The sequence below is a fragment of the Hemitrygon akajei genome, unplaced genomic scaffold (genome assembly GCF_048418815.1).
Source record: "Hemitrygon akajei unplaced genomic scaffold, sHemAka1.3 Scf000107, whole genome shotgun sequence".
Taxonomy (NCBI): domain Eukaryota; kingdom Metazoa; phylum Chordata; class Chondrichthyes; order Myliobatiformes; family Dasyatidae; genus Hemitrygon; species Hemitrygon akajei.
In genome coordinates this window covers 855,137-882,782 of record NW_027331993.1, presented here as the reverse complement: position 1 = coordinate 882,782, position 27,646 = coordinate 855,137, and the positions used below count along the sequence as shown (strand labels likewise).

At 46.8% G+C, this 27,646-nt stretch overlaps 1 protein-coding gene across 1 annotated transcript; it reads right to left on the bottom strand.

Annotated features, from left to right (window-relative positions):
• Positions 1 to 471: 471 nt before the first annotated feature.
• Positions 472 to 27,646, bottom strand: LOC140723274 (uncharacterized). The gene is made up of 8 exons (XM_073037880.1): positions 27,598 to 27,646; positions 9,615 to 9,710; positions 8,671 to 8,766; positions 7,941 to 8,054; positions 7,058 to 7,153; positions 1,885 to 1,978; positions 1,278 to 1,356; positions 472 to 561 (listed from the first exon to the last, which is right to left on the bottom strand). The coding sequence occupies exons 1-8, from the start codon at positions 27,644 to 27,646 to the stop codon at positions 472 to 474; spliced, it is 714 nt and encodes a 237-aa protein (XP_072893981.1).

Below are 27,646 nucleotides of genomic sequence, written 5' to 3'. Positions count from 1 at the left end.
ACTTGTACCGATTTTTACATTTTGGCCCACTGTGTATTTGAGTTTGACACCCCTGCTCTACAGCTTCGGAGACTAAGGGCAGATGTGACAGATAAACTTTTATAGAATCACGAGAGGCATCGACTGAAAACCGGCATCTTTTCCCCATGGTGGAAATGTCTGAGACGAAAGGAAACACTTTTAATGCAAAAATGGAGATGTGCGGGTCGGGTGTTTTTACACAGAGAGTGGTGGGTGTCTGGATACTCGACAGTGGAATAAATATGACACAGACGCTAGGAATGCTGTTAGATATGCAAATGAGAGATGGTGATTCTGACCAATGACAGGACAGAAGAGATCAGGCGTCATTAACTTCGTCAGTTTGGTGGATCATGGTGAAGGAAGGGCTCCTTTGCTCTACCGTTTGATGTTCCATGGGCTACATTCTCACCGGTGCGATACTTCAGTCCAAAGCAGTTGCTGTACATTTCATTTCTGGAAGTTGATATCAGCATAGACGATCTTGTTTCTCTGAATCGGCTGCGAGTCGCCAACGCCACGCGATTCCTGGGCGACGCCCTGCAATAGAAAATATTTGTATTGCACTTAAAGACAAAGCTTATTTTTGGCTTGGGAGTGAAGAATGGACACAAGTGAAATCCGGATGAAAATGTTTTCAATTCTGGATGGGAGTTCCATTATATGTTAGATAGACAGTAAGATAAACATGTTGAATTTTAGATTATCCCACCAGCCGCCGCTCATTTACTCTTCACAGCAGATCAGCCGTATCCCCTCTGCCTTTTCTGCAAATCCATACACCTCAACCTCTCCTTCGTCTCTCCATGTTGATACATTTTTGTCACCGATCTGCAACAATTGGTTGCATCGTGACCTTTGACATTGGGGGGTGGGTGTTGGGGTGGAACACGCACGGGTAATACAACGAGGGGACCGTGTAAACTTTACGCGGATCGATTATGACCCCTGACTGATTGCATGTTACTACTTTCCCAAACTGCTGAGACACTAAACCTAGCCGCTGATTCAATTCTTTTCAAGGCACCGAAGAAGAGAAAGGGTTTTTAGCAAATATCAAACCAGGATTAAAGAAAAGACCATCAAAACATGAAAGCAGAGATTTTCCATTCCTTCAGTGTCCAACGCCCCAATACAGGCGACAGCACGGTCCCACAACGCTATTTGCAACGACTCTCTTGCCTGTGCAGTATCACCGGCTGAATAAAAGCAAGCCACGTTACATGAAAATGTCACTCCAGTTTGTCGCTGCTTACCAGGAAATTTATTGAAGGCGTCACAGTACTGTAGACGACAGAAAGCTCGGGAACAGTAGCAGCTTTTCGTCGTTGCTTCCTAAAGCACCAAACAGAGACGGGTTACAGATTGGTTATAAACCATAGACATGATTTGAAGCGGCACCGCGACGAGGAACAATATTTCAACAACTGTGTCCCTTATGGTTTATCCTCGGCATTCTCGTTCAGAACAGTTCGAGTGGAGCCGCCTGATGACGTCGCCGCACAAGTAAACGTGAGGGTTATTTATTGTACAGCCTTTAATGTTTGCCCAAGTTAAAAACGGGTGAGCAAACTTATCGAGCGTGGTCGTTTAAAAACAAACAAACAAAAAAAAACTTTAAAAGTTTACAGAGTGAAAACACAAGGAAACATTGAATTAAGTGAAACAACGTGTAGAATTCCTTGTTGAATCCCACGTGTCTTAAATCAGACTCTGAAATTGTCTTTCTAAATTCCAATCTATTGCTACTTTAAGACAGATGGTCAGATTTTCCTTCGAGTGGCTAATGAACGAAAGTTGGATTATTAACCAAAGCTGGTTGGCATTGGACACTCCCTCTCCCGTGTTACAAATCACACATACCGGCACACTGCAGTTGTCCACAGGACGACAATCAGAATGACAAGGCCGGCTCCCACCCCGCCTGCTGTCGAGTAGATCGTCCGGACGTCTGTTCCTGAAATGGCGAACAAGGGCACGGAATGAGCCATCAGAACTGATATACTGAGAACGTGCTTTCGGAATGCAGACCCGTTTCCTAAAAAATCACCGCGTGTTACGACCACATGATTGCAATTTGCGATTCCTTCCACACCTCTCTTATGAAATATGAGCACAAAGATCGCCCCTATTGCACGTTTTAAGACATATTAAAGCCTCTGTGGTTCATTTAGGTTGTTACACATTGGAAAACGTGGTGTGTATGAAAATCCTCTCATTGCATCGTATGTAAACGAAACTATGTGCAAGCTAGTCACAAAACAAGGGGCATGAACAAACGTCATTGTAAATCACATAAACGATGCAAAGTTGTTACGGCCTTGAACACGTGCCAAAAGCTACTGACATTAACAGCCGGTTCTACGAAAAGGCGAAAAAACTGGCGCAACAAGTTCAGTTATTACCACATTAATCCAGAAATCTGGGTTCACCCTGCCCTCCAGTGCTGTAGGTAGGGGATTTTCGCTTTCTCTCTGTGACCGGTGGGTGTCCTCTGGATTCTACACCCAAACCCACCACCACCAGACCGGTGTGTTTGGAGAATTAAAATATGGAACAGGACACTATAACACAATCCATTCCTTCAGACCCCGATGTCGTGCTTTCTTTTTCACCTGCTCTATTATCAATATAACCATTGTCCCCTATATAGTCCATTTTTCTACATCCATCTGTCTACCTAACAGCTTCTTCAATATCGCTGATACGTCTGCCTCAGCTATCACACGCTCTTTGGAAAATACTTTTATTTGACATGCCCCACCCCCATACCTTAATCACCTTAATATTATGATCCCCTCGTATTAGTCATTTGCGCCCGATCGTTCTCTTATCATTTTCCAAACATCTATCGAGTCTCCCTTCAGTCCAGAGTGAAACAATAAACTATCAGTCTCCTCTCAGGGCCCTTCAGTCCAGAGTGAAACAATAAACTATCGAGTCTCCTCTCATGTCCCTTCAGTCCAAAGTGAAACAATAAACTAACGAGTCTCTTATGTCCCTTCAGCCCAAAGTGAAACAATAAACTATCGAGTCTCCTCTCATGTCCCTTCTGACCAAAGTGAAACAATAAACTATCGAGTCTCCTCTCATGTCCCTTCAGTCCAAACTGAAACAATAAACTATTGAGTCTCCTCTCATGTCCCTTCAGTCCAGAGTGAAACAATAAACTATCGAGTTTCCTCTTATGTCCCTTCAGTCCAAAGTGAAACAATAAACTAACGAGTCTCTTATGTCCCTTCAGCCCAAAGTGAAACAATAAACTATCGAGTCTCCTCTCATGTCCCTTCTGACCAAAGTGAAACAATAAACTATCGAGTCTCCTCTCATGTCCCTTCAGTCCAAAGTGAAACAATAAACTATTGAGTCTCCTCTCATGTCCCTTCAGTCCAGAGTGAAACAATAAACTATCGAGTTTCCTCTTATGTCCCTTCAGTCCAAAGTGAAACAATAAACTATCGAGACTCCTCTCATGTCTCTTTATTCCAAAATGAAAAAATAAACCTGGTTCGCTCAGTCTATTCTCATGAAACATGTTTACTCACCCGGACAGCATGCTGGAAAAAACTGTTCTGCCCCTCTGTAAAGCTTCCACCATATTCTCACCCTAAATTAACTTAGTGTTCATAATTGATGGAATATGGGTTGTCGTGGGGGCTGTTGATGAGGTTGTAGAAATAATTTAAAATGGGATTAACGTCGGATGAGTGGAGAATTACGACTAGAATCAGCTTAATGGGTCGAACCTGGTTTCCACGTCATACGTCTCTACAAACAAAGAATTTTGTATGTAACCAAGTTCACCCACCTTGGGGTCCAATCCTCTCTCAGCCAATGTGTGTCTGGAAATTACAGTCAATTTTAATTTCATGTCAAAGTTGACATATGAATTAAACATGAACGTTATTGGCATTGTCTTGTTTCAACAACTGATTAACTAGCTATTCCTAAACGTTCGGGTTAGATATATTTAAAATAAAGTCTATATACATTTACAGCATGAGGTCATTTGAAAGTCAGCTGTTGGATGCCCATCGATGCTGTCGGGCACTGGGACTTCACGATGAATCAGCTGAGGTTATTCCCACTCAATACTGAACTTCCGGACAGGAATATTGGCCAGAGGAGCATTGAACACCCGTTGCCACTGACCCCAGGGCCTCTCTGACCACGGGCTATATGGGCAGAGAGCGCAGATTTATCCTCATATCAAAGGTATGGAAAGCTGCAGAGCAGAGGGTTGAGGCGAGGTGTAAAACAGTCGGAGGAGATTTGACACATTTCCTCAGAGGGTGGTTGGATTGTGAAATGCACTTCGTGAGAAATTAGTGAGGGCGGAGTAAAACAAGAAATATCTCACTGAGCCATTAATTTGTAAGTGCATAGAAGTCTAAGTTCTGGTAAAATGATATTAGTATTGTAAATACTAGTCAGTCAACATGGATATGAAAAGCTGTTGGGCCTAATTCTGCTGGGCGCTACTCTGTGATCACAAACAAGAGAAAATCTGCAGATGCTAGAAATCCAAGCAACACACACAAAAAGCCAGAGGAACTCAGCAGGAACTGAGCAGGAAACACTGGGGGACTGATGAAGGGTCTCGGCATGAAACTGTACGCTTTTCCATAGACGCTGCCTGGCCTGCTGACTTCCTCCAGTATTTTGTGTGTATTACTGTATCTCTGTGTGTATATGTTTATCTCTCTCTCTCTCTCTCTCTCTCTCTCTCTCTCTCTCTCTCTCTCTCTCTCTCTCTCTCTCTCTCTCTCTCTCTCTCTCTCTCTCTCTCTCTCTCTCTCTCTCTCTCTCCTCCACACCCACCCCCTCCCCCACGCGCCCTCCTCCCCTCTACTTTAAGAGGCAGGTTTTACATGATTATATAATTACATAAAGGACTTTTACTGTGCTTCTTGTTCAGTTTTGTTTGGAGTTGTGATCATGTTCTCCCGTCACTCATTCCTGGGCTTCCCAAGCTGTGTTGAAATGGGGATCTGAGTTCACAGACCCTGTTGGAATGGTGTCAAACCAGAATTGAGGGTGTTTAAGGAGGAGATTGATGGGTTTCTAATTAGTCAGAGTATCGAGGGATATGGGAAAGAAGCCGGAAATTGGAACTAGATGGGAGAATATTTTAGCTCATGGTGGAGTGGCGGAGCAGACTCGACGGGCCGAATGGCCTACTTCTGCTCCTTTGACGTGCTCTTGTGGTCAAACCGGGACCAGGGCCTCTGTTAATGATCCCTGAGGTCCGCAAGTCCTGTCCAACTGGATATCAGTCCCTGAGCTCACAGAAGCTGCTGGGGTGGCTCACTGACAACCAACACTGGCACACCTCAATGGTACGTGATTAGCCCACAGCCCTACTCTCCCTACACCCCCGACTGTGTGGCGAGGCACAACTCAAATGCCATTTATATATTTGCTGATGACACAACGACTGCTGGCAGAATTTCAGATGGTGATGAGGCGGACAGGAGCAAGGAGCTGGTGGAGTGGTGTTGCAACAGCAACCATGCACTCAACATCAGTAAGACCAAAGAAGTGATTGTGGACCTCGGGAAGGGTAAGTCGAGGGAACACACACCAGACCTCATCGAGGGATCACAGGTGGAAGCATTCTAACTAGTTGCCTCACTGTCTGAGACGGAGGGGTCACTGCACAGGATCGGAAAAAGCTGCAGAAAGTTGTGAACACAACCATTTTGATCATGGGCAGGAGCCTCCCAGCATCCGGGACACCTTCAATAGGTGATGCTTCAAAAAGGCAGCATCCATCATTACGGACCACATCACCCAGGACACGCCCTCTTCTCAGTGTTATTATCAGGGAGGAGTAACTGGAGACTGGAGACATAGACTCAACGCTTCAGGAATAGTCTCTCCTCTGCCATCAATTTCTGAATGGACAAGGAACCCATGAACAATACCTCAATGTTTTACATGTCAAAAAACAACAACAACAACAACAACATACCGGTGATATTAAACCTGATTCTGACTCTGATTCAACTCCTCTTCCGCTCCCATTCTCTCTCTTCGTCACACACCCCAGACCTCTCTCCCATCCCCAGTCCTCCTTCAGTGACCCCCCATCCCTGTTCCCTCCTCTTTCCTTCCGTCCTCTCTCTTCGTTACACACACCAGACCTCTCTCCCATCCCCACCTCGTCTTCTTTCAGTGACACCCCCATTCCTACTCTCTCCTCTTCCCCTCATATCCCCTATCTCTCCAATCTGAATCACCACTATCCACTCAGTCATAGAGAACTACAGCATAGAAACAAGCCCTTTGGCCCATCTGTTCCATGCTGAACTAGTATTCTGCATCGTCCCATCAACCTGCCCTCAGAACAGAGCCGTCCATTCCCCTCCCATCCATGTATTCATCCAAACTTCTCTTTGATGTTGAAATCAAACCCACATCCACCACATCAGTCAGCAGCTTGTTCCACACTCGCACCACCCTCAGGGTGAAGACGTTCTCTCTCATGTTCCCCTTAATCATTTCACCTTTCACCTGTGACCACTAGTTCTGGTCTCCCACAACCTCAGTGGAAGCAGCCTGCTTGTATGTACCCTATCTTTACTCCTCATGATTTAACAAATCTTATCCCCTCATTCTCTAGAGCTACACCCATATTCCATGATCCGCAAACTTCATCGTTCCCAATGTCAGTCAGTAGGCACACCCCTCGAATTCCAAACTAGATCTCCATCATTTCAAAGGTTGGTAAACATTTTCCCAGCAAATCCCTCTCCCAATAAATCCCCCAGGTTTCTGTCCTCGTCCTCTCCCTGACAACCCATCTTACCCAGCCCCATCGACCACCTCAGACAAAGAGGCTTATTCATCACCACAACAATGCACACCAACCGGGAGTAATGTTGGACATAGCAGAAATTTCACACAGACAGGAGAATCAGACAACTAAGTACAGCCCATTATGTCGCACATCCAACAGCTGAATTGGTCTATGAGAAGTTCGACATCACAGAGCGAGAGACTGAGAGACCCCGATGGACACGAGATCTAATACCTGAGGATCTCTCTCCTGCTGAGACAGAGGATGGTGATGGGGTGGGTTGTCCTGTAGATGATCCATCGGGCTGATCCTTTGTGGAAGCCTCCAGGTCTGGAACAAAGTAACAGAGACATGGGAGAGTGGCAGAGATTAAACAGGGACAATAATTCATAAAGATGAGAGATTCTGCAGATGCTGAAAATCCAGAGCAACACACAAAATGCTAGAAGAACTCAGCAGGTCAGGCTGAATCTCTGGAGGGGAATAAACAGTGAATATTTTGGGCAGAGACCCTTCATCAACACTGGAAAGTAAGGGGGAAGAAGCCAGAATAAAGAGGTGGGGAGGAATACAGCTGGCAGGTGATAGGCGAAGCCAGGTGGGTGAGGGAGGGTGTGATTTAAGAAACTGGGAGGTGATATGTGGAAGAGGTAAAGCACGAGGGAGCAGAGAGGGAATGGAAAAAGTAGTTAGAGAAATCAATGTTCATGTTGTCAGTTTGGAGGATACCCAGATACAATATGAGTTGTTGCCCCTGCAATCTGAGTTTAGCCTCATCATGTCATTGGTAGAGGCCTTGGACAGACACGTGGGAATGGGATTGGGAAGTTGAATTGAAATAGGTAGCCACTGAGACAACAATGTGAAAAGGAGGTCTCTGATCTGAAGAGATACCAAAACCATCCAGTCCCTGTTCAGCAACTCTCCCTCGTGAATGTCTGTAACCAGTCACTACTCTTAGTCAAAGCCCAGATGAATATTGAGGACTGAAGGAGAGAACGATCGTTCCCTTCAATGACCCCACCATGCATACCTGCATTTTCAGACCCTGCTGGGGTGGTGGTCAAACCCAGACTCGGTTATCCGATCACTGATACTAGAGTTTCCTGAGTTGTACCTGACTGGGAATCTGCTTCTGAGCTTGAAGAGCCTGCTGGGGTGGAGGATAAATCTCGCATAGGTTCTTTGGTTGTTGATCCCTGTGGTTGCCAAGTTGTGCCTGAATGGGAATCTGTAATAAGAATATATAAAAAAAAAGAAGGTTAAATTAGCAATGAAGTTTTATGTCAGATCAGGAAGGAACTCAGCAGCAGGAATGGGAGGCTTCAGGTCAAATCTGTCCTCGGAGATACACATAATCCCCTCTCCTTTGCTCTTTAATACCTCCACCCTTGTCTCTCAAATCCCACTCCTCAGATCTCCCTCTCTCCGCATTCACTCTGTTGTCAGTATCTCCTTCCTGATGGAGGGTAAAGTAGTAAACAAGTTTTATGTTAGAGCAGAAAGGAATTCAATGGCAGGAATCGGAGGCTCAAGTCGAGGTCAAATCTGTCCTCTGAAATACACACACTCCTCTCCTTGTGACTATCCTCCTGTGTCACTTTCAGTCTCTCCACCCCTCCCTGTTCATTCCTCCCACCCCACTCTCTCCAACCCCCAACAGAGCCTCATCCCTCACGACTCACCAAACCCAACCCAACAGACAGGAGAGAGGAACCACTGACTCCATCATTCACACCCCTACCCACAATGCACTGTGCATCCAGTAGGTGAACTGGTCCATGGGAGGTTCAACCTCACAGAGTGACAGGGACTGAATGAACACAGACGGACATGACACTTGGTACCTGAGGATGTGTCTCCCGCTGGGACAGAGGACAGTTCCTGGGTGTGTTCTCCAGTAGACAATCCTGTAGACTGGTCCAATGTGGAAGCCTCCAAGTCTGGAACAAAGTAACAGAGACACAGGAGATTGGCAGACCCTTAAACATCACAACAGGGTCAAGCAGTTGTACAGGCGAGCATTTTTCCGGATGCTGGGAATCCAGAACAATGCAGAGAAAATGCTGAAGGTCCATCAGCATCTCTGGAGGAAAATAAACAGTCGAAGTTTTGGGGCAAGTTACTTCTTCAGGACTGGAAGGGAAGCGGGCAGAAATCTGAATATGAAGGCGGAGAGTGTACAAGCTGGCAGGTGATTGGTGAAGCCAGGCTGTGAGAAGATGTCTGGGAATGTGAGCAGGATGATGCGAGAAGCTGGGAGGTGATATGTGGAAGAGGTAAAGGAATGAAGAAGGAGAAATCCAACGAGACAGGACAGTGGACGATGGATTAAATAGATGGAGGAGATGGGCAGATGAGGAGAGGGGAAGGGCTGAGAGGAGAGCCAGAATGGGAGTGGAAAAAGAGGGAAGTGGGAGGGAGAAGAATTTACTGGATGTAAGAGAAATCGATATTCGTGCCATCAGGTTGGTGGAGACCCTGACAGACTATGAGGTGTTGCTCTTCAAGCCTGGGGGTGATCTCATCAAGTCAGAAGAGGCCGTGGACAGTCATATCAGAATGGAATGGTAAGTAGAATTAAAATGGGTAGCCAACGGAACAAGAATTTGACAAAGAGATCTCTGATTTGAAAAGAAACCAAAACCATTTAGTCACTATTCACCACCTCTCCCTCCCAAAATGTCTGTGACTGGACACGTCTCTCCGACAAAGTCCAGATGAATATTGAGGACTAAAGGAGGGAAAGATCATTCTATTCATTGACCCTCACAAACCCCATCACGAATACCTGAGCTCAGAGACCCTGCTGGGCTGGTGGTCAACCCTGGACCAGGCTCTCCAGTCACCGATCCCTGGTGTTCCTGAGTTGTGTCTGACAGAGGTTCTGCAATAAGAAAAAATACAAAGGAAGGGTAAAGTAGTAAACAAGTTTTACATTCAATCAGGAAGGAACTCAATGGCAGGAACAGGAGGCTCAAGTCCAGGTAAAATCTGTCCTCTGAAATACACACACTCCCCTCTCCTTTGCTTTTTAATCCCTCTACCCTTGTCTCTCAAATCCCTCTCCTCACATCTCCCTCTTTCGGCACTCACTCTGTCTGCATCACTCTCTTTTCAATCTCTCCTTCCTTCCCTCCAGTTGGAGCGTCACTCTCATTGCCCGACTCTCCTGACACACTCATCACTCGCCTCATTCCTCCCACTCCAGCATCCCACGTCTCTCCATCCCTCTCTCCTGTGTGTTTTCACCCATTTCCTTCTGTCCATGTACTGAATTACTCAAATCCCTCTCTGGTCGTTTCTATGTCTCATCAGTCACCGTGTAACTCCTCACTGTCATTCCTCCCTTCCTCTCTGTGACCATCCTCCCCTCCCACCTCCATCACTCCTCCCATCCCTCCTGTGTCACTCAGTCACTCCACTCCTCTCTGTTCATTCCTCCCACCCCACTCTCTCCAACCTCCAGTGGAGTCCACCATTAAAGACTGTCACCATCCTTTCATTACCAACATCAGAGAGGAGGTACAAGACCCTGAAGGAACAATTTCTTCCGCTCCACCATCAGATTTCTGAACGATCCATGAACTCATGAACATGACCTCACTATTCCACTTTCTGCACGATTCATTTATTTTATTTTTGATTGGAATGTACAGGAATATTTTTATGTCTTGCTCTGTACTTTTGCCAAAGAAGCAACAAATTTCACAAGATACATTAGTGATAATAAACCTGATTCTGATCCTGAATCTCTGACCACTGACCATAAATCGATGTCCTCTAGTTATATTCACCCTGATCAGTGGTAATATTCCCAGCAGGACGTCCCACACCACCAGCTTCAGGAACATTTATCACCCCACAACCATCGGACTCCTGACCGGCGTGATGTGAGTGAAGTTATCCGCGCCTCAACCACCATCTCTGGCAAGTCATTCCAGGCACTCACAACTCTTTGTGTACAAAAACTTACCCCTGATGTCTCCCCTAAACTTCCCTCCCTTAATTTTGTACCTATGCCCTCTAGTGTTTGCTATTGGTGCCCTGGGAAACAGGGACTGACTATCCACCCTATCTATGCCTCTCATAATGTTGTAGACCTCTATCAAGTCCCCTCTCATTCTTCTACATTCCAAAGAGAAATGTCCCAGCTCTGCTAACCTTGCTTCATACGACTTGTTCTCCAAACCAGACACCATCCTGGTAAATCTCCTCTGTACCCTTTCCATAGCTTTCACATCCTTCCTATAATGAGGTGACCAGATTTGAACACAAAACTCTAAGTGCGGTCTCACCAGAGATTTGTAGATTTGCAACATGAGTTCTTCTACTCTTGAACTCAATCCACCTGTTAATGAAGCCTAGCATCCCATAGGCCTTCTGAACTACCCTATCAACCTGTGCAGCGACCTTGAGGGATGTATGGATTTGAACCCCAAGGTCCCTTTGTTCATCCACACTCTTAAGTAACTGACCATTAATCCTGTACTCAGTCTTCTGGTTTGTCCTTCCAAAATGCATCACCTCACACTTGTCCAGATTGAACTCCATCTGCCATTTCTCTGCCCAACTCTGCAGCCTGTCTATATCCTCTTGTAACCTTCAACAACCTACAGCTGCATCCACAACTCCTCCAATCTTCGTGTCGTCCAAAAACTTACTCACCTATCCTTCCGCCTCTACATCCAGGTCATTTATAGAAATCACAAATAGCAGGGGTCCCAGGACAGATCCCTGCCGCACTCCACTAGTCACCGACCTCCAGGCAGAATACTTTCCTTCCACAACTACTCTCTGCTTTCTTCCTTTAAGCCAATTTTTTATCCAAATAGCCAAGGTTCCACTTATCCCATGCCTCATGACTATCTGGATGAGCCTCTCATGAGGGACCTTGTCAAATGCTTTGCTAAAGTCCATGTAGACCACATCTACTGCCCTACCCTCATCAATTTCTTTTGCTACCTCTTCAAAAACTCAATCAGGCTTGTGAGGCACGATCTTCCCTTCACAACGCCATGTTGACTATCCATGAGTAGACTGTACTTCTCTAAATGCTCGTAGATCCTATCCTTAAGAATCCTTTCCAATAATTTGCAGACCACCGACGTAAAACTCACCGGTCTATCGTTCCCAGGTTTCTCCCTATTACCTTTTTTAAACAAGGGAACTACATTTGCCATTCTCCAGTCCTCCGGCACTTCCCCTGTAGCCAAAGAGGATTCAAAGATCATAGCTAATGCTCCTGTGATCTCTTCTCTCAATTCCCACAACACCCTGGGGTGTATCATATCCGGCCCTGGGGATTTATCAATCTTAATGCTTTTAAGAAGATCCAGCACGTCTTCTTCCTTAATCTCCACATTGTCCAGCACACAGGCCTGCTCTACTCTGACCTCATCCTGATCGAGATCATTTTCATTTGTGAATACTGAAGCAAAGTATTCATTTAGGACCTCCCCAACCTCCTCCGCCTCCAGGCACATGTTGCCCTCTTTATCCTTTAGCGGTCTCACCTTCATTCTCGTCATCCTCCTATTCTTGACATACACATAGAATGCCTTGGGGTTCTCCTTAATCCTACATGCCAAGGCCTTCTCATGCCCCGTTCGAGCTCTCCTAAGTCCTTTCTTTAGCTCCTTCCTGGCTACACTATATTTCACATGAGCCCCTCCTACTTCCTGCTTTTTATATCTAACATATGCTTCCTTTTTCCTCTTGACGAGTTGCCTCATGTGTTTCGTCAGCCAGGGTTCCCTTTTCCTACCATTTTTTCCTTGCTTCAGTGGGACAAACCTATCCTGAACCCAGCTCAAGTGGTGCCTAAGCTTCTCCCACATTACTTCTGTGCTTTCCCCTTTGAACATCTGTTTCCAATTTACTCTTGCTAGTTCCTGCCTCATCCCTTCAATGTTAGCCCTTCCCCAGTCAAGCACTTTAACATTTTGTCTGATTTTATCCCTTTTCATAGCTTTGCTGAATCTAAGGGAGTTGTGGTCACTCTCACCAACATGCTCCCCCACCAAGAGGTCTGTCACCTGACCAGGTTCATTACCCAGAACTAGATCCAGTATAGCCTCTCCTCTCGTTGGCCGGTCCACATACTGTGTCAGGAATCCTTCTTGAACACACCTGACAAATTCAGCCCCATCTATCCCCCTTGCACACAGGAGGTGCCAGTCAATATGAGGGAAGTTGAAATCACCCATAACTACTACCCTGTATTCCCTGCACCATTATAAAATCTGCCTGCTTATCTGCTCCTCGGTGTCCCGAGGGCTCTTTGGGGGCCTATAGACTTCTTCCAGCACAGTGATTGATCCCTTCCTATTTCTGACTTCCACCCAGACTGACTCCGTGCACGCTCCTTCTGAAGCATCCTCCCTTTCTATAGCTGTGATACTATCCCTGACCAGCAAAGCCACTCCCCCACCTTTTCTACCCTCCCCCCACCATCCTATTCTTTTTAAAACACCTGAACCCCGGGCCCTTCATCATCCAATCCTGCCCTTCCTCCAACCAAGTTTCAGTAATGGCCACAACATTGTAATTCCACGTACTAATCCATGCTCTAAGTTCATCCTCCTTGTTCCTAATACTCCTAGCATTGAAATAGACACATTTCAACCCCTTTAACTGGCTACAATTATGTTCTGTCCCCTGTCTATCCTTCCTCATCAACTCAGAACTCTCAGCATCATGCCCTTGTCCTTCTACCTTAATCCCTGCGCTCACATTCTGATTCCCACCCCCCGCCAAACTAGTTTAAACCCTCCCCAACAGCTCCAACAAACCTGCCCACCTGGATATTGGTCCCCCTGGGATTCAAGTGCAACCCGTCCTTTTTGTACAGGTCACACCCTCCCCAAAAGAGGTCCCAATGATCCAGAAATCCGAATCCCTGCCCCCTGCTCCATTCCCTCAGCCACGCATTTATCCTCCACCTCATTCTATTCCTATACTCACTGTCACGTGGCACAGGCAGTAATCCCGAGATTACTACCTTTGAGGTCCTGCTTTTCAACTTCCTTCCTAACTCCCTGTAGTCTTCTTTCAGGACCTCTTCCCTTTTCCTACCTATGTCATTGGTACCATATGTACCACGACCTCTGGCTGTTCTCCCTCCCACCGCAGGATATCTTGGACACGATCAGAAACATCCCGGACCCTGGCACCTGGGAGGCAAACTACCATCCGAGTTTCTTTCCTGTGTCCACAGAATCGCCTGTCAGACCCCCTGACTATAGAGTCCCCTATCACTACTGCCTTCCTCTTCTTTTCCCTACCCATCTGAGCTACAGGCCCGGACTCTGTGCCAGAGGCACGGCTACTGCTGCTTCCCCCAGGTAGGCTGTCCCCCCCAACAGTACTCAAACAGGAGTACTTATTGTCAAGGGGTACAGCCACAGGGCTACTCTCTAGTACCTGACTCTTCCCCTTCCCTCTCCTGACTGTGACCCATTTCTCTGTTCCCCGTGGCCCTGGAGTGACCACCTGCCTGTAACTCCTCTCTATCACCTCCTCACTCTCCCTGACCAGACAAAGGTCATCGAGCTGCCTCTCCAGTTCCCTAACACAGTCCCTTAGGAGTTGCATCTCGATGCACCAGGTGCAAATGTGGCCGTCCGGGATGCTGGGAGTCTCCAGGACCTCCCACATCTGACACCGACCACAGAAAACTGGCCTCACACATACTACCTCCTTTAGCAATTAATAACTGCCTCGTCTCGTCACATTACCGCCGAAGCCCGTTGAGCCAAAGCCCTTTCACTCCGCTGCCCGCTGGATATGGCTGCCTTCTTTATAAACTGTTCGCGCTCAACTGGCTGACGTCACCTGCCTGCACAGGCTGGCCTCTCTCTTCCCCCGAGAACTCGATATGTCTTCTCACTGGAAATCCTTAGGTGCTCTCCCGCTGCCTTCTCATTCCGAATCCATGTCGATATGCTCAATGGTGGGGAGGGCTTTATCCGTGACGGACTGGGCCATCAATTATTTAGAGATTCAGCACAGTAACCGGTCCAACGAGCCCCACCACCCATGTGACCAATTAACCTACTAACCCAGACGTCTCTGTAATGTGGGAGGAAACCGACACAGTCACAGGGAGAGTGTACAATCTCCTTACAGACAGCGGTGGTAACAATTAAACAAATAGTGAAAATATCCTGCCTGAACGTCACTCCAAACCTCACCCACCGGACACTTTCATTTCCCCCACCCCTGAGCACCAGGTCTCAGCCCCCCTGCTCTGTTCACTGAGCCATAGAACATTACAGCACAGAAACAGGCCTTTTGGTCCCTCTTGGCTTTGCCGAACCATTTTTTTGCCTCGTCCAACTGACCTGCACCCGGACCATATCCCTCCATACACCTCTCATCCATGTACCTGTCCAAGTTTTTCTTAAATGTTAAAAGTGAGCCCGCATTTCCCACTTCATTTGGCAGCTCATTCCACACTCCCACCACTCTGTCTGAAGAAACACTCCCCCCCCCCAATGTTCTCTTTAAACTTTTCCACCTTCACCCTTAACCCATGTCCTCTGTTTTTTTTTCCCCCAGCCTCAGTGGAAAAAGCCTGCTCTGCTTGCATTCACCCTATCTATACCCATCTTAATTTTATATATCTCTATCAAGTGTCCCCTCATCCTTCTATGCTCCAGGGAATAAACTCATAACCTATTCAACCTTCCTCTGTAACTCAGTTTCTCAAGTCCCGGCAACATCCTTGTAAACCTTCTCTGCACTCTTTCAACCTTATTAATATCCTTCCTGTAATTTGGTGACCAAAACTGCACATAATACTCCAAATTCAGCCTCACCAATGCCTTATGCAACCTCACCATGCTGCCTGGCCTGCTGTGTTCCACCAGCATTTTGTGTGTGTTGCTTGAATTTCCAGCATCTGCAGATTTCCTCGTGTTTGTCTTAATGGCAATACTTTGATTTATAAAGGCCATTGTACCAAAAGCTCTTGTTACTACCCTATCTATCTGTGACACCACTTTTAGGGAATTTTGTATCTGTATTCCCAGATCCCTCTGTTCTACTGCATTCCTCAGTGCCCTACCATTTACCTTGTATGTTCTACCTTGGTTTGTCCTTCCAAACAGCAATACCTCACATTTGTTTGTATTAAACTCCATCTGCCATTTTTCAGCCCATTTTTCCAGCTGGTCTAAATCCCTCTGCAAGCTTTGAAAACCTTCCTCACTGTCCACTACACCTCCAAACTTTGTATCATCAGCAAATTTGATGATCCAATTTACCACATAATCATCCAGATCATTGATATAGATGACAAATAGCAATGGAGCAAGGCGCTGATCCCTGTGGCACACCACTAGTCACAGGCCTCCACTCATTTGCACACAGCCGTCTCCACATTTCTTGGGGAATTTTAACTTTAGATTGGGTGAATCAGATTGGTCATGGAAATCTTGAGGAGGGTTTCATAGAATGCATCCATGATGGCTTTCTTGAGAAGCATGTTAGTGAACTACAAGGGAAAATGCTATCTTAGATCTAGTCCTGTGCAATGAGACAGGTAAGATTAACGATCTTGTAGTCAGGGATCCTCTTGGAAAGAGTGTTCATAGTATGATTAAATTTCGCATGAAGGATGAAATAGATCTAAAACTGGTGTGTTATGCTTGAACAAGGGAGACTATGACGGGATGAGGGAGGAGTTGGCTGATGTGGATTGGGAGCAGAGGCTATTTGGTAGGACAGTTGAGGAACAGTGGAATACTTTCAAAGAGATTTTTCACAGTGCTCAACAAAAGTATATTCCAATCAAAATTAAGGACAGGAAGTGTGGGGACAGCCAGTCTTGGATAACTAAGGAAATAAAAGATAGTATCAAAGTAAAAGCTCATTTGTACGAAGTCACAAAGTGTAGTGGGAGACTGGAGGATTGGAAAACTTTAAAAAGCAACAACGAACAACTGATCGAGAAATAAGGAAAGGAAAGATAGAGTATCAAAGTGAATTAGCATGAAATATAAAAACAGATAGCAAAAGTTTTTATAAATATATAAACCGGATGAGGGTGGCTAAAGTCAACGTAGGTCCCTTGGAAGACGAGAAGGGGAAATTGATATTGGGTGATAAGGAAATGACTGAGGTATTCAACGACAATTTTGTGTTGGTCTTCATGGTTGAAGACACATCTAATATGCCAAAGAATGATGTTATGGACGAAATGGGAGATAATATCACTGTTACTAAAGAGATAGTGATGAGAAAACTAGAGGACCTGAAGGTTGATAAGTCCCGTGGTTCTAATGGGATGCATCCCAGGGTGCTGAGGGAATTGGCGGAGGTATTAGTAGACGTGTTGGTAATCACTTACCAAAACTGTCTAGACTCTGGGCAGGTCCCGGCGGACTGAAAGACAGCAAATTTCACGCCACTTTTTTAAAAAAGGATGTAGGCAAATGACGGGCAACTATAGGCCAGTTAGCTTAACATCTGTAATCGGGAAAATGCTTGAAGCTGTCATTAAGGAAGAAAGAGAAAAACATTTAGAAAGGAGGGGTTCCATTTGACAGACGCAGCATGGATTCAGAAAGGGCAGGTCCTGTTTGACAAACTTACTGCAATTCTTTGAGGACATAATGAGTGCAGTGGATAGAGGGGAACAGGTGGAAGTTGTGTACTTGGATTTCCAGAAGGCGTTCGATAAGGTGCTGCACAAAAGACTTATGAGATATGGATGCATGGAGTTGGAGGAAGTGTATTGGCATGGATAGTGGATTGGTTAACCAATAGAAGGCAGAGAGTTGGTATAAATGTGTGTTTCTCCAGTTGGCAGTCAGTGGTGAGTGGGGTGCCGCAGTGGTCAGTGCTGGGCCTGCAGCTGTTTACCATTTACATTGATGATTTCGAAGAGGGGACTGAGTGTAGCGTAGCAAAATTTGCTGATGACACTAAACTGAGTGGAAAAGCAAATTGTACAGAGGCTGTGGAGAGTCTGCAGAGGGATATAGATAGGTTAAGTGAGTGGGCCAAGGTCTGGCAGATGGAATACTACCTTGGTAAATGCGAGATGATCCACTTTGGAAGGAATAATGGAAGAGCAGATTATTATTTAAATGGTGTACGCTGTTGTGCAGAGGGACTTGGGAGTGCTTGTTCATGAATCGCAAGAAGTTGGCTTGCAGGTATAATAAGTTATTAAGAAGGTAAACGGAACTTTGGCCTTCTTTCCTAGAGGGATTGAATTCAAGAGCAGGGAGGTCATGCTGCAACTATACAGGGTACTGGTGAGGCCGCACCCGGAATGCTGTGTGCAGTTCTAGTCTCCATACTTGAGGAAGGATATACTGGCTTTGGAGGCAGTGCAGTGGAGGTTCACCAGGTTGATTCCAGGGATGAAGGGGTTAACCTATGAGGAGAGATTGAGTCACCTGGGATTTTACTCTCTGGAATTCAGAAGAATGAGAGGGGATCTGATAGAAACATACAAAATTTTGAAAGGGATAATTAAGATAGAAGTAGGAAAGTTGTTTCCATTGGTGAGGTGAAAATAGAACTAGAGGATATTGCCACAAGATTCAGGGGAGAAGATTTAGGACGGAGATGAGGAGAAACTGGTTTTCCCCAAAGAGTGGTGAATCTGTGGAATTCTCTGCCCAGGGAAGCAGTTAAGGCTTCTTCACTAAATATATTTAAGATACAGTTAGATAGATTTTTACGTAGTGAGGGAATTAAGGGTTATGGGAAAAACGCAGGTAGATGGAGTTGAGTTTACAGACAGATCAGCCATGATCTTTTTGAATGGTGGGGCAAGCTCGATGGGCCAGATGGCCTACTCCTGCGCCTATTTCTTATGTCCTTATGTTCTTCCAGACCGGCCTCCATCCAAGGCAGGTCATTCCGGATGAGTGAATCACCCTTTCCGGAGAGCTCATGTACTCCTGAGATTGTCAGTGGGGATAGAACGGACTCCATCGTTCACATCCCACTGAGAAACACAGATAACCACTGAATCAGCTCACGAGAGCCTGTAGACCACAGAGTTGTGGAATGAATCCCTCACCCACCCACCTCTTCCAGTCACATGCTTTTCTACCTGAGGATGTGTCTCCCGATGGGACAGAGGGCGGTTCCTGGGTGGCCCCTCCATTCAATGACCCTTTGACCTGTTCCCTACGAGAAGTCTCCAAGTCTCCGATAAAGGAACAGAGATGTGGGAGAAAGAAAATCACCAAAACATCGTCCCTCTCTCCTACCACTGATTCTCCTCCAAAACCTTCATCACTACGGGTGACTCCTGTCATTCGGAGTTGGGATGAAATTCTGGGACTGACCACTGGGATCAGGATTCCCTTAGATGATCCCACCACCAATTCCTGAGCTGTGGACAGTCCAGCATCCGTTGTTTATCTCCGACCACCCCCACAACTGTCTACAGCCTCCTCTCAGCACCCCTCTTCCCTCCAGTCCCCATCTCGTAACCCACCTACAAACTTCCTCTATTGTTCTCATTCCTCCTCCCTCCTCCTCCTCACTTCCCTTTTTTCTCCCCACCACTCGCCTTCCTCTCCACTTTACACTTCCCCCCACCCCAGTCATTCCCATCCTACACCTCCCTTCTCCTCAATGCCCCCTCCCTTCTCCCCCTTACAATCTTCACATGGTCCCTATGTGTGACTGGGCAGCCCGGGGCGGGGGTGGGGGGTGGGTGTGGACCTCAGGTTACCTCATTGTAGGAAGGATGTGGAAGGTTTAGAGAGTGCAGAATAGATTTACCAGGATGATGTCTGGATTACAGAGCAGGTCTTGTGAGGAGAGGTTGAGTGAGAGAGGGCTTTTCTCTTTGGGGTGAAGCAGAATGAAAGAGGACTTGATGGAGGTGTACAAGATGGTAAGAGGCATAGATCAAGTAGACTGTCAGAGACTTTTTCCCGGGAAGGAGGTGGCTAATACCAGGGGGTGTAATTTTAAAGTGACTAGAGGAAAGTATAGGGTGGATATCAGAGGTAAAGTTCTTTACACAGAGAGGGGTGGGTGTGTGGAACACCCTGCAAGGGGAGGTGGTACAGACAGATACATAAGGGGCATTTAAAAAACTCATAGACACATGGATCACAGAAACATGGAGGGGTATGTAGGAGGGAAGGGTTAGATTGATCTCAGAGTAGTTCTGCACAACATTGTGGGCCGAAGGGCCTGTGCTGTGCTGTACTGTTCTGTGTTCAATGATCTCTGTCACAGGTCAGACTGGGCAGTTTCATTCTGACCCCGGTGTGAAGGGGGATATGGGAAAGGTGATCACAGACCATGGGCAGGGCAGCCGACTGGAAAACTCAGCCCGTGGTGTGTGTTGGTGACTCAGGATGTCCCAGAATTTCCCCACAACTACCACACTGCTGTGTCACTGGGGAACGGTGACCTACCTGTACAGTACACTGCGTAACTCGAGGGTGTTGGACACAGCCAATACACAAAGTAACAGGAGCAGTTTTTCACCGTGATCTCCCGACTCTGGTAACAGGTGTTTTTATCCCAGGTGAAACAAATGGTCCTGGTCACCTCCCCCTCTGCCACTTTGGGATGGGGACCTGGAATGAGATTTATAAACACTGTAAAATGTACCCGGTCCCACAGTACAGCGGGGAATGTGAATGTGAATGAGGACCCACTGTAAATCAGTGGTTCACAACCCACGGTCCGGTCCGGCCTCAGTCAGCACTGAGCTGCTACCCTCTCCCTCTCCACCCCACCCTCCCCGCAGCAGCACCTTCATCTTCTGAATGAGCCTCCCATGAGGGACCTTGTCAAACGTCTGGGGGATCTCACTGAAACCTATCGAATATTGAAAGGCCTGGATAGAGTGGACATGGAGAGGATGTTTCCTACAGTGGGGGAGTCTGGGACCAGAGGGCACAGTCTCAGAACACAAGAACCTCCACTTAGAACAGAGATGAGGATGAAATTCTTCAGCCAGAGGATGGCGACACCTGTGCAATTCTTTGCCACAAATGGCTGTGGAGGTCACGTCGTTTATAAATGTAAAGCGGAGGTTGAGGGGTATTTTGACTTGTGATGGTGTCAAAGGTTAGGCATGAGAATAGGACTGGAGGGATAGTAAATCAGCCATGATGGAATGGTGTTGCAGACTCAATGGGCTGAATGGCCTAATTCTGCTAACATCTGGTCTAAAATCCATGAAGACAACATCCACAGCTCTACCTTCATCAACCACCTCCGTCAACTCCTCAACAAACTCAAAACGAGTCCAGAAGTCATGACCTGCCCTGCAGAAAGAAATGCTGACCGTCCCTCATTCACCCACGGTCTTCCCAATGCTCATCAGTCCCATCCATAAGAATCCTCTCCACTGCCTTCCCTACCACTGACGTGAGACTTACTGGTCAGAGAGTCACAGAAAGCTACAGCACAGAAACAGGCCCTTCGGCCCATCCAGTCCATGCTGAACCATTTAAACTGCCTTGTCCCATCAACCTGCACCCGGACCACAGCCGTCCACCTCTCCCATCCATGTACCAACCAAACTTCTCTTAAACATTGAAATCAAAATGGCATCCTCCACTCGCTCAGGCAGCTCGTTCCACACTGTAGTTTCCAGGATTATTCCTGTTTCCTTACATTTTCTCCACATTTGAACTGTATGGAGTTGGGGCTTCTGGCCTTTCAGGCACACCAACTCAGCAATCCTCAATAACCCCATTTAGCCCTAACCTAACTATGGGGCAATTAACAATGACCCATTTACCTACCCAGTACGTCTTTGGACAGTGGGAGGAAACCGGAGAACCCGGGGAAAACCCATGCATTCCATGGGGAGGAAGGACAGAGACTCCTTACAGATGACACTGGAATTGAACTCTGAACTCCAACACCCCGAGCTGTAATAGTGACGCGCTAACCACTACATTACTATGGCAACCATTAATTTATCCCACTAATTGGTGAACGTTGATGTGTGCAGACTCCCCCAACTCCCCGGAGATTGCCCCGCCACTGAAATGAATCTTGGGTGGTTGAAACTCCTCCGGGTCGTATCCAGAACGGGGTCAGTGGGCAGATCAGTTCTGTAACCCAACTCCAGGAAGTTGTCACTCCTCCACCGGACTCCAAGACGATACAGGACCATAGAGCGGTCTGAGTGACTGTGGGGAGACCTCTCAGGGAGATGGGGTTCTGTGTCCACGCTAGGATCCTGTGTGGAGATCCTGTGTCAATGTTCACGGACCTCTGAAGAGATCTGGGTTGTAAGTTTGACTCTCATCAAAAATGACCGAGCCCCACTGATGTAAACTCTGACCCTACCGTTTAACCAGCCTGCGGTCTCCCCGGAACAGCGGCCCTGTGGAACGACCGTCTCGGGAATCTTCCATCCTCCGGAACTGAAACAACAATCTGAGAGTCAGTCCCTGATCTGTGGGAGTTTATTCACTCAGAGAGACATGGGAAATTACACTCACCCTGTCCGTACCCTGTCTCTGGTCAATAACCTGCCCAGTCCTGGGAATTCCCTCTCTGGTGTACCTCTCCCTTGTCTCTACTCTGACAATGTGGGATCTCCTCTCTCCCTGTATTTACTCCCCATCTCAGTGTAGTCACTGATGATCCCGGTCTCCCTGCATTTCCCATTCACACACCCCTTGTTCCCCTGTTTACATTCCCCATCTGTGTCCAGATTCTCAGTGATTATCTCCTCACTTTACCTGTTAAATCTGTACCATCCCACTGTAAGATTTCCATCACTCATCCATTGTCCACCGGTACACACTGTGTGGGAACAATTCGTGCTCCTCCAGGACTGATCCAGGACGGTGTGGGTTACACACGGATCACCGAGTGCGGAGTCTGTGACTGAGGGACAGAACGATGTTCAGTGTTAATGTACAGCTCACGTTCCCCATCCTCTTTCTCTGCCAATCACAACCCCCATCTACACTTCCACCCTCAGCAACCCCTGGGCAACACTATATTTATCATTTAGTGTTTCACTGCCCCACTAGAGTTGCTCTTGAGAAAGTGGTGGTGGTGGTACTGTGATCCTTAATGTGCGGGGACACCCATAATGATGATCCGGAGTTCCAGGGTTTTGACCCAGAGACACTGAAGGAGCAGCAATGTATTTCCAAGGCACAGTAGTGTGTGGCTCAGACAGAAACTTGCAGAAACTCCCCCACCTACAATCACGTCGCTTCATCCCACACACCAGTCCTTAATCCCATCCCCCACCTCTGGTCTCCCTCCATTTTCCCTTCCCCTGATGCCCCCTCCCCACTCTCCTTCCTCTCCCCATGGTCTTCCCTCCACCCCAGTCTTTCCCCTCCTACTCCTCCACTCGCCTTCACTCTTCCCCATTCCCTTCCTTCCCACCGTGGCCTTTACAATGTTACCCTGCTCCCCATGTGTGTCAGGGCAGACTGGGTTGGGTGGTTCTGCTCACCTCATTATAGGAAGGATGTGGAAGCTTTCGAGAGTGTGCTCAGGCTTTTATCACTGGAGTGAAGGAGGATGAGAGGGGACGTGATAAAGGTGTAAAGGATGGGAAGAGGAATGGGTCGAATGGACAGCCAGCTATTTATTTCCCAGGATGGATATACCAGGGGCCATAATTTTCAAAGCTAAGGTTTTTACTTTATTTTTTTTTACACATGGAACAACGATTTTTTTTTCTCGGATGGAAGTGGCTAATATTTCCAGGATGAAAGGGACCATCTATTGTACAACACTCCCCGGGCACCATCTTGACCATCTATTGTACAACACTCACCAGACACCATCTTGACCATCGATTGTACAACACTCCCCGGGCACCATCTTGACCATCTATTGTACAACACTCCCCAGACACCATCTTTACCATCTATTGTACAACACTCACCAGACACCATCTTGACCATCGATTGTACAACACTTCCTGGACGCCATCTTGACCATCTATTGTACAACACTCCCCAGACACCATCTTGACCATCTATTGTACAACACTCACCAGACACCATCTTGACCATCGATTGTATAACACTCCCCAAACACCATCTTGACCATCTATTGTACAATACTCCCCAGACACCATCTTGACCATCTATTGTACAACACTCCCTGGACGCCATCTTGACCATCTATTGTACAACACTCCCCAGACACCAACTTGACAATCTATTGTACAACACTCCGCAGACACCATCTTGACCATCGATTGTATAACACTCCACAGACACCATCTTGACCATCTATTGTACAATACTCCCCAGACACCATCTTGACCATCTATTGTACAACACTCCCTGGACGCCATCTTGACCATCTATTGTACAACACTCCCCAGACACCATCTTGACCATCTATTGTACAACACTCCCCAGTTGCCATTTTGAGCATCTATTGTACAACACTCCCCAGACACCATCTTCTCAATCTATTGTACAACACATCCCAGACTCCATCTTGAACATCTATTGTACAACACTCCCCAGACTCCATCTTGACCAGCTATTGTACAACACTCCCCAGACCCCATCTTGACTATTTATTCTACAACACTCCCCAGGTGCCAACTTGACCATCAATTGTACAACACTTCCCAGGCCCCGCAATCTTCTCTGGGAGCCGTGTCCACACAACGTGAGCCGTCTCTCCTCGACACCCACAATCCCATTCAGGGATGCAAGTAGGAGGTATTTGTATGGGCTGCTGCTCCACACCCTGCACTTCCTTGTCCTTGTCCACCGTCCCGACACGCCATGGTGGTCGGTTTTTCCTCGTGGAGGTGAGTAGGGTCCCCACTGGAAGTCCCTTTACAATGGGGTTCTTCCCGTGCACCTGAGGGATCTGGGGTGGAGGGTGCTGCACAGAGTGCTGCCCTGAAACAAGTTCTTCAGTTTGTAGACAGATCTCCCACCCGCATGTCACTTCTGTGGGCTGGAGGAGGCCGTGTACCACATGTGTCTGGAGTGTGCGAGGCTGCAGCCCATTTTTGCGAATTTGCGTGGGCTGTTTCTTGCCTTCTTTTTGCATTTTAGCCCCACCCTATTTATACATGGTCATCCAGTAAGGAGGGGGGCATGGCGCGATGAGGATGTCCTTGTTAACTTGCTCCTGGGGCTGGCGAAATCAGCCATCTGAAGGTCTTTGAAACGGGTGGCGGGAGGATCTCCCCAGGCAGATTGCCTGGCAATGTTTAGTGGGCATGTTCGTGCTTGGGTGAATAATGAAAAGGAACACGCGCAGGCCTCGGCGACCTTAGAGGCGTTCCGGGACCGTTGCGCTGCGCAAGGTGTAAATACCATCATTGATAGATATGGCAACATTTTAGGGTAATGTATATTGTCTATTTGGTGTGAAGTAATTGTTTTAGTCACTGTTTTGTAGATATTGTATAGCACCGATACTTGTAATAAAGGAATTTTGTAAAAAAAAAAATAGGCACCATCTTGACCATCTATTGTATAACACTCCCCAGATGCCATCTTGACCATCGATTGTACAATACTCCACAGACACCATCTTGACCATCTATTGTACAACACTCCCCAGGCACCATCTTGACCATCGATTGTACAACACTCCCCAGACACCATCTTGACTATCGATTGTACAACATTCCCCAGACACCATCTTGACCATCTATTGTACAACACTCCACAGACACCATCTTGACCATCTATTGTACAACACTCCCCAGGCACCATCTTGACCATCGATTGTACAACACTCCCCAGACACCATCTTGACTATCGATTGTACAACATTCCCCAGACACCATCTTGACCATCTATTGTACAACACTCCACAGACACCATCTTGACCATCTATTGTACAACACTCCCCAGACAACATCTTGACCATCCATTGTACAACACTCCCCAGACACCATCTTGACCATCTATTGTACAACACTCCCCAGACACCATCTTGACCATCGATTGTATAACATTCCCCAGATGCCATCTTGACCATCTATTGTACAACACTCCACAGACACCATCTTGACCATCTATTGTACAACACTCCCCAGACAACATCTTGACCATCTATTGTACAACACTCCCCAGACACCATCTTGACTATCGATTGTACAACATTCCCCAGACACCATCTTGACCATCTATTGTACAACACTACCCAGAAAACCTTCTTGACCATATATTGTACAACAGTCCCCAGACACCATCTTGACTATCGATTGTACAACTCTCCCCAGACACCATCTTGACCATCTATTGTACAGCAGTCTCCAGACACCATTTTGACCATCTGTTGTACAACACTCCCCAGGCACTATCTTGACCATCGATTGTCCAACACTCCCCAGACATCATATTGACCATCCATTGTACAACACTCCCCAGACACCATCTTGACTATCTATTGTGCAACACTCCCCAGACACCATCTTGACCATCTATTGTACAACACTCCCCAGGCACCATCTTGACCATCTATTGTACAACACTCCCCAGATATAATCTTGACCATTGATTGTACAACTCTCCCCAGCCACCATCTTGACCATCTATTGTACAACAGTCCCCAGACTTCATCTTGACCATCTATTGTACAACACTCCCCAGACACCATCTTGACCATCTATTGTTCAACACTCCCCATACACCATCTTAACAATCTATTGTACAACACTCCCCAGACATCATATTGACCATCTATTGTACAACACTCCCACCATCTTGACCATATATTGTACAACACTCCGCAGACACCATCTTGACCATTTATTGCACAACACTCCCCAGACACCATCTTGACCATCTATTGTACAACTCACCCCGAGACCATATTGACCATCGATTGTACAACAGTCTCCAGACACCATCTTGACCATCTATTGTACAACACACCCCGAGACCATATTGACCATTTATTGTACATCAATCCCCAGACACCATCTTGACCATCTAGTGTACGACACTCCCCAGACACCGGAAAATAAGGAATCTGATACAAGATGGACAATGCAGAATATTAGTTCAGCATGGACTAGATGGGCCAAAGGGACTGTTTCTATGCTGTAGTGTTCTATGTCTCCAAAAGGACCGTGAACCATGGGAGAAACTTGAGGAGGTGAGGCAGCAGGGGTTGTGATAGGCAGATGAGGAAATGAGGTAAGAGACCAGATTGGGGAATAGTAGAAGAGTGAAGGGGAACGGAAATAAAATTACTGGAAGGAGAAATCGATGCTCAACTGTGATGCTCACCTCTGTAATGTCACCCAGCTCCACCCTGTCTCAGTCCATATCTCATTCACACCTTCAGCCACCTCCCACTCCTGCCCTTTTATGCCTGAAATTGTCCTGAGGCCCCTTCACCCACCATCCCTGTGATCACAAATCTCGTTAAGTAACATACAAACCAATTTTGCTTTCACATCCCGACATAGCCTCAGTGCTTCCTCCCAGTGAAATCTCCTCCAGCCTCTTAACACTCCCTCCAATCCCAGTCTCTCGGAGTGTAATCACTGCATTTCCAGCCGTGCCTTCTCCTCAGTCTTCAAGCCTGAAATTCTCTGCTGAAATCTCTCTGCCTCCCCATCTTCCTCCACTCCCTACTGTTGTTTTACCAAACCGAGTATCTGGATATTTCTGATCACCAGCTCTAATGCCGTGTGTCCCGGTGTCAAATTGGATTCATAATGTTCCCCAGGTCCCTTCAGTACTTTCCCCCCATTAAATACAGGCTGTCTCTGCTCATCTACAGGAACAATAAATAACATCTACTTCCTCTTACTGTACACAGCACGCAGTTTGTACCTACAAGACATTACTCACCCAGAAAACCCAGGATCAGCAGCACAACCCTCAGTTCAGCTGGTGACAT

What these genes read in the sequence shown, in the direction of transcription:
- LOC140723274 (XM_073037880.1), bottom strand. Translation starts at nt 27,646, where the DNA reads ATGTCACCAGCTGAACTGAGGGTTGTGCTGCTGATCCTGGGTTTTCTG. An exon ending in AGCAGGAGAGAGATCCTCAG is followed by an intron (nt 1,979 to 7,057) that starts GTATTAGATCTC and finishes TCGCCATTTCAG; the next exon opens with GAACAGACGTCCGGACGATC. An exon ending in CGCCTTCAATAAATTTCCTG is followed by an intron (nt 562 to 1,277) that starts GTAAGCAGCGAC and finishes TTTCTATTGCAG; the next exon opens with GGCGTCGCCCAGGAATCGCG.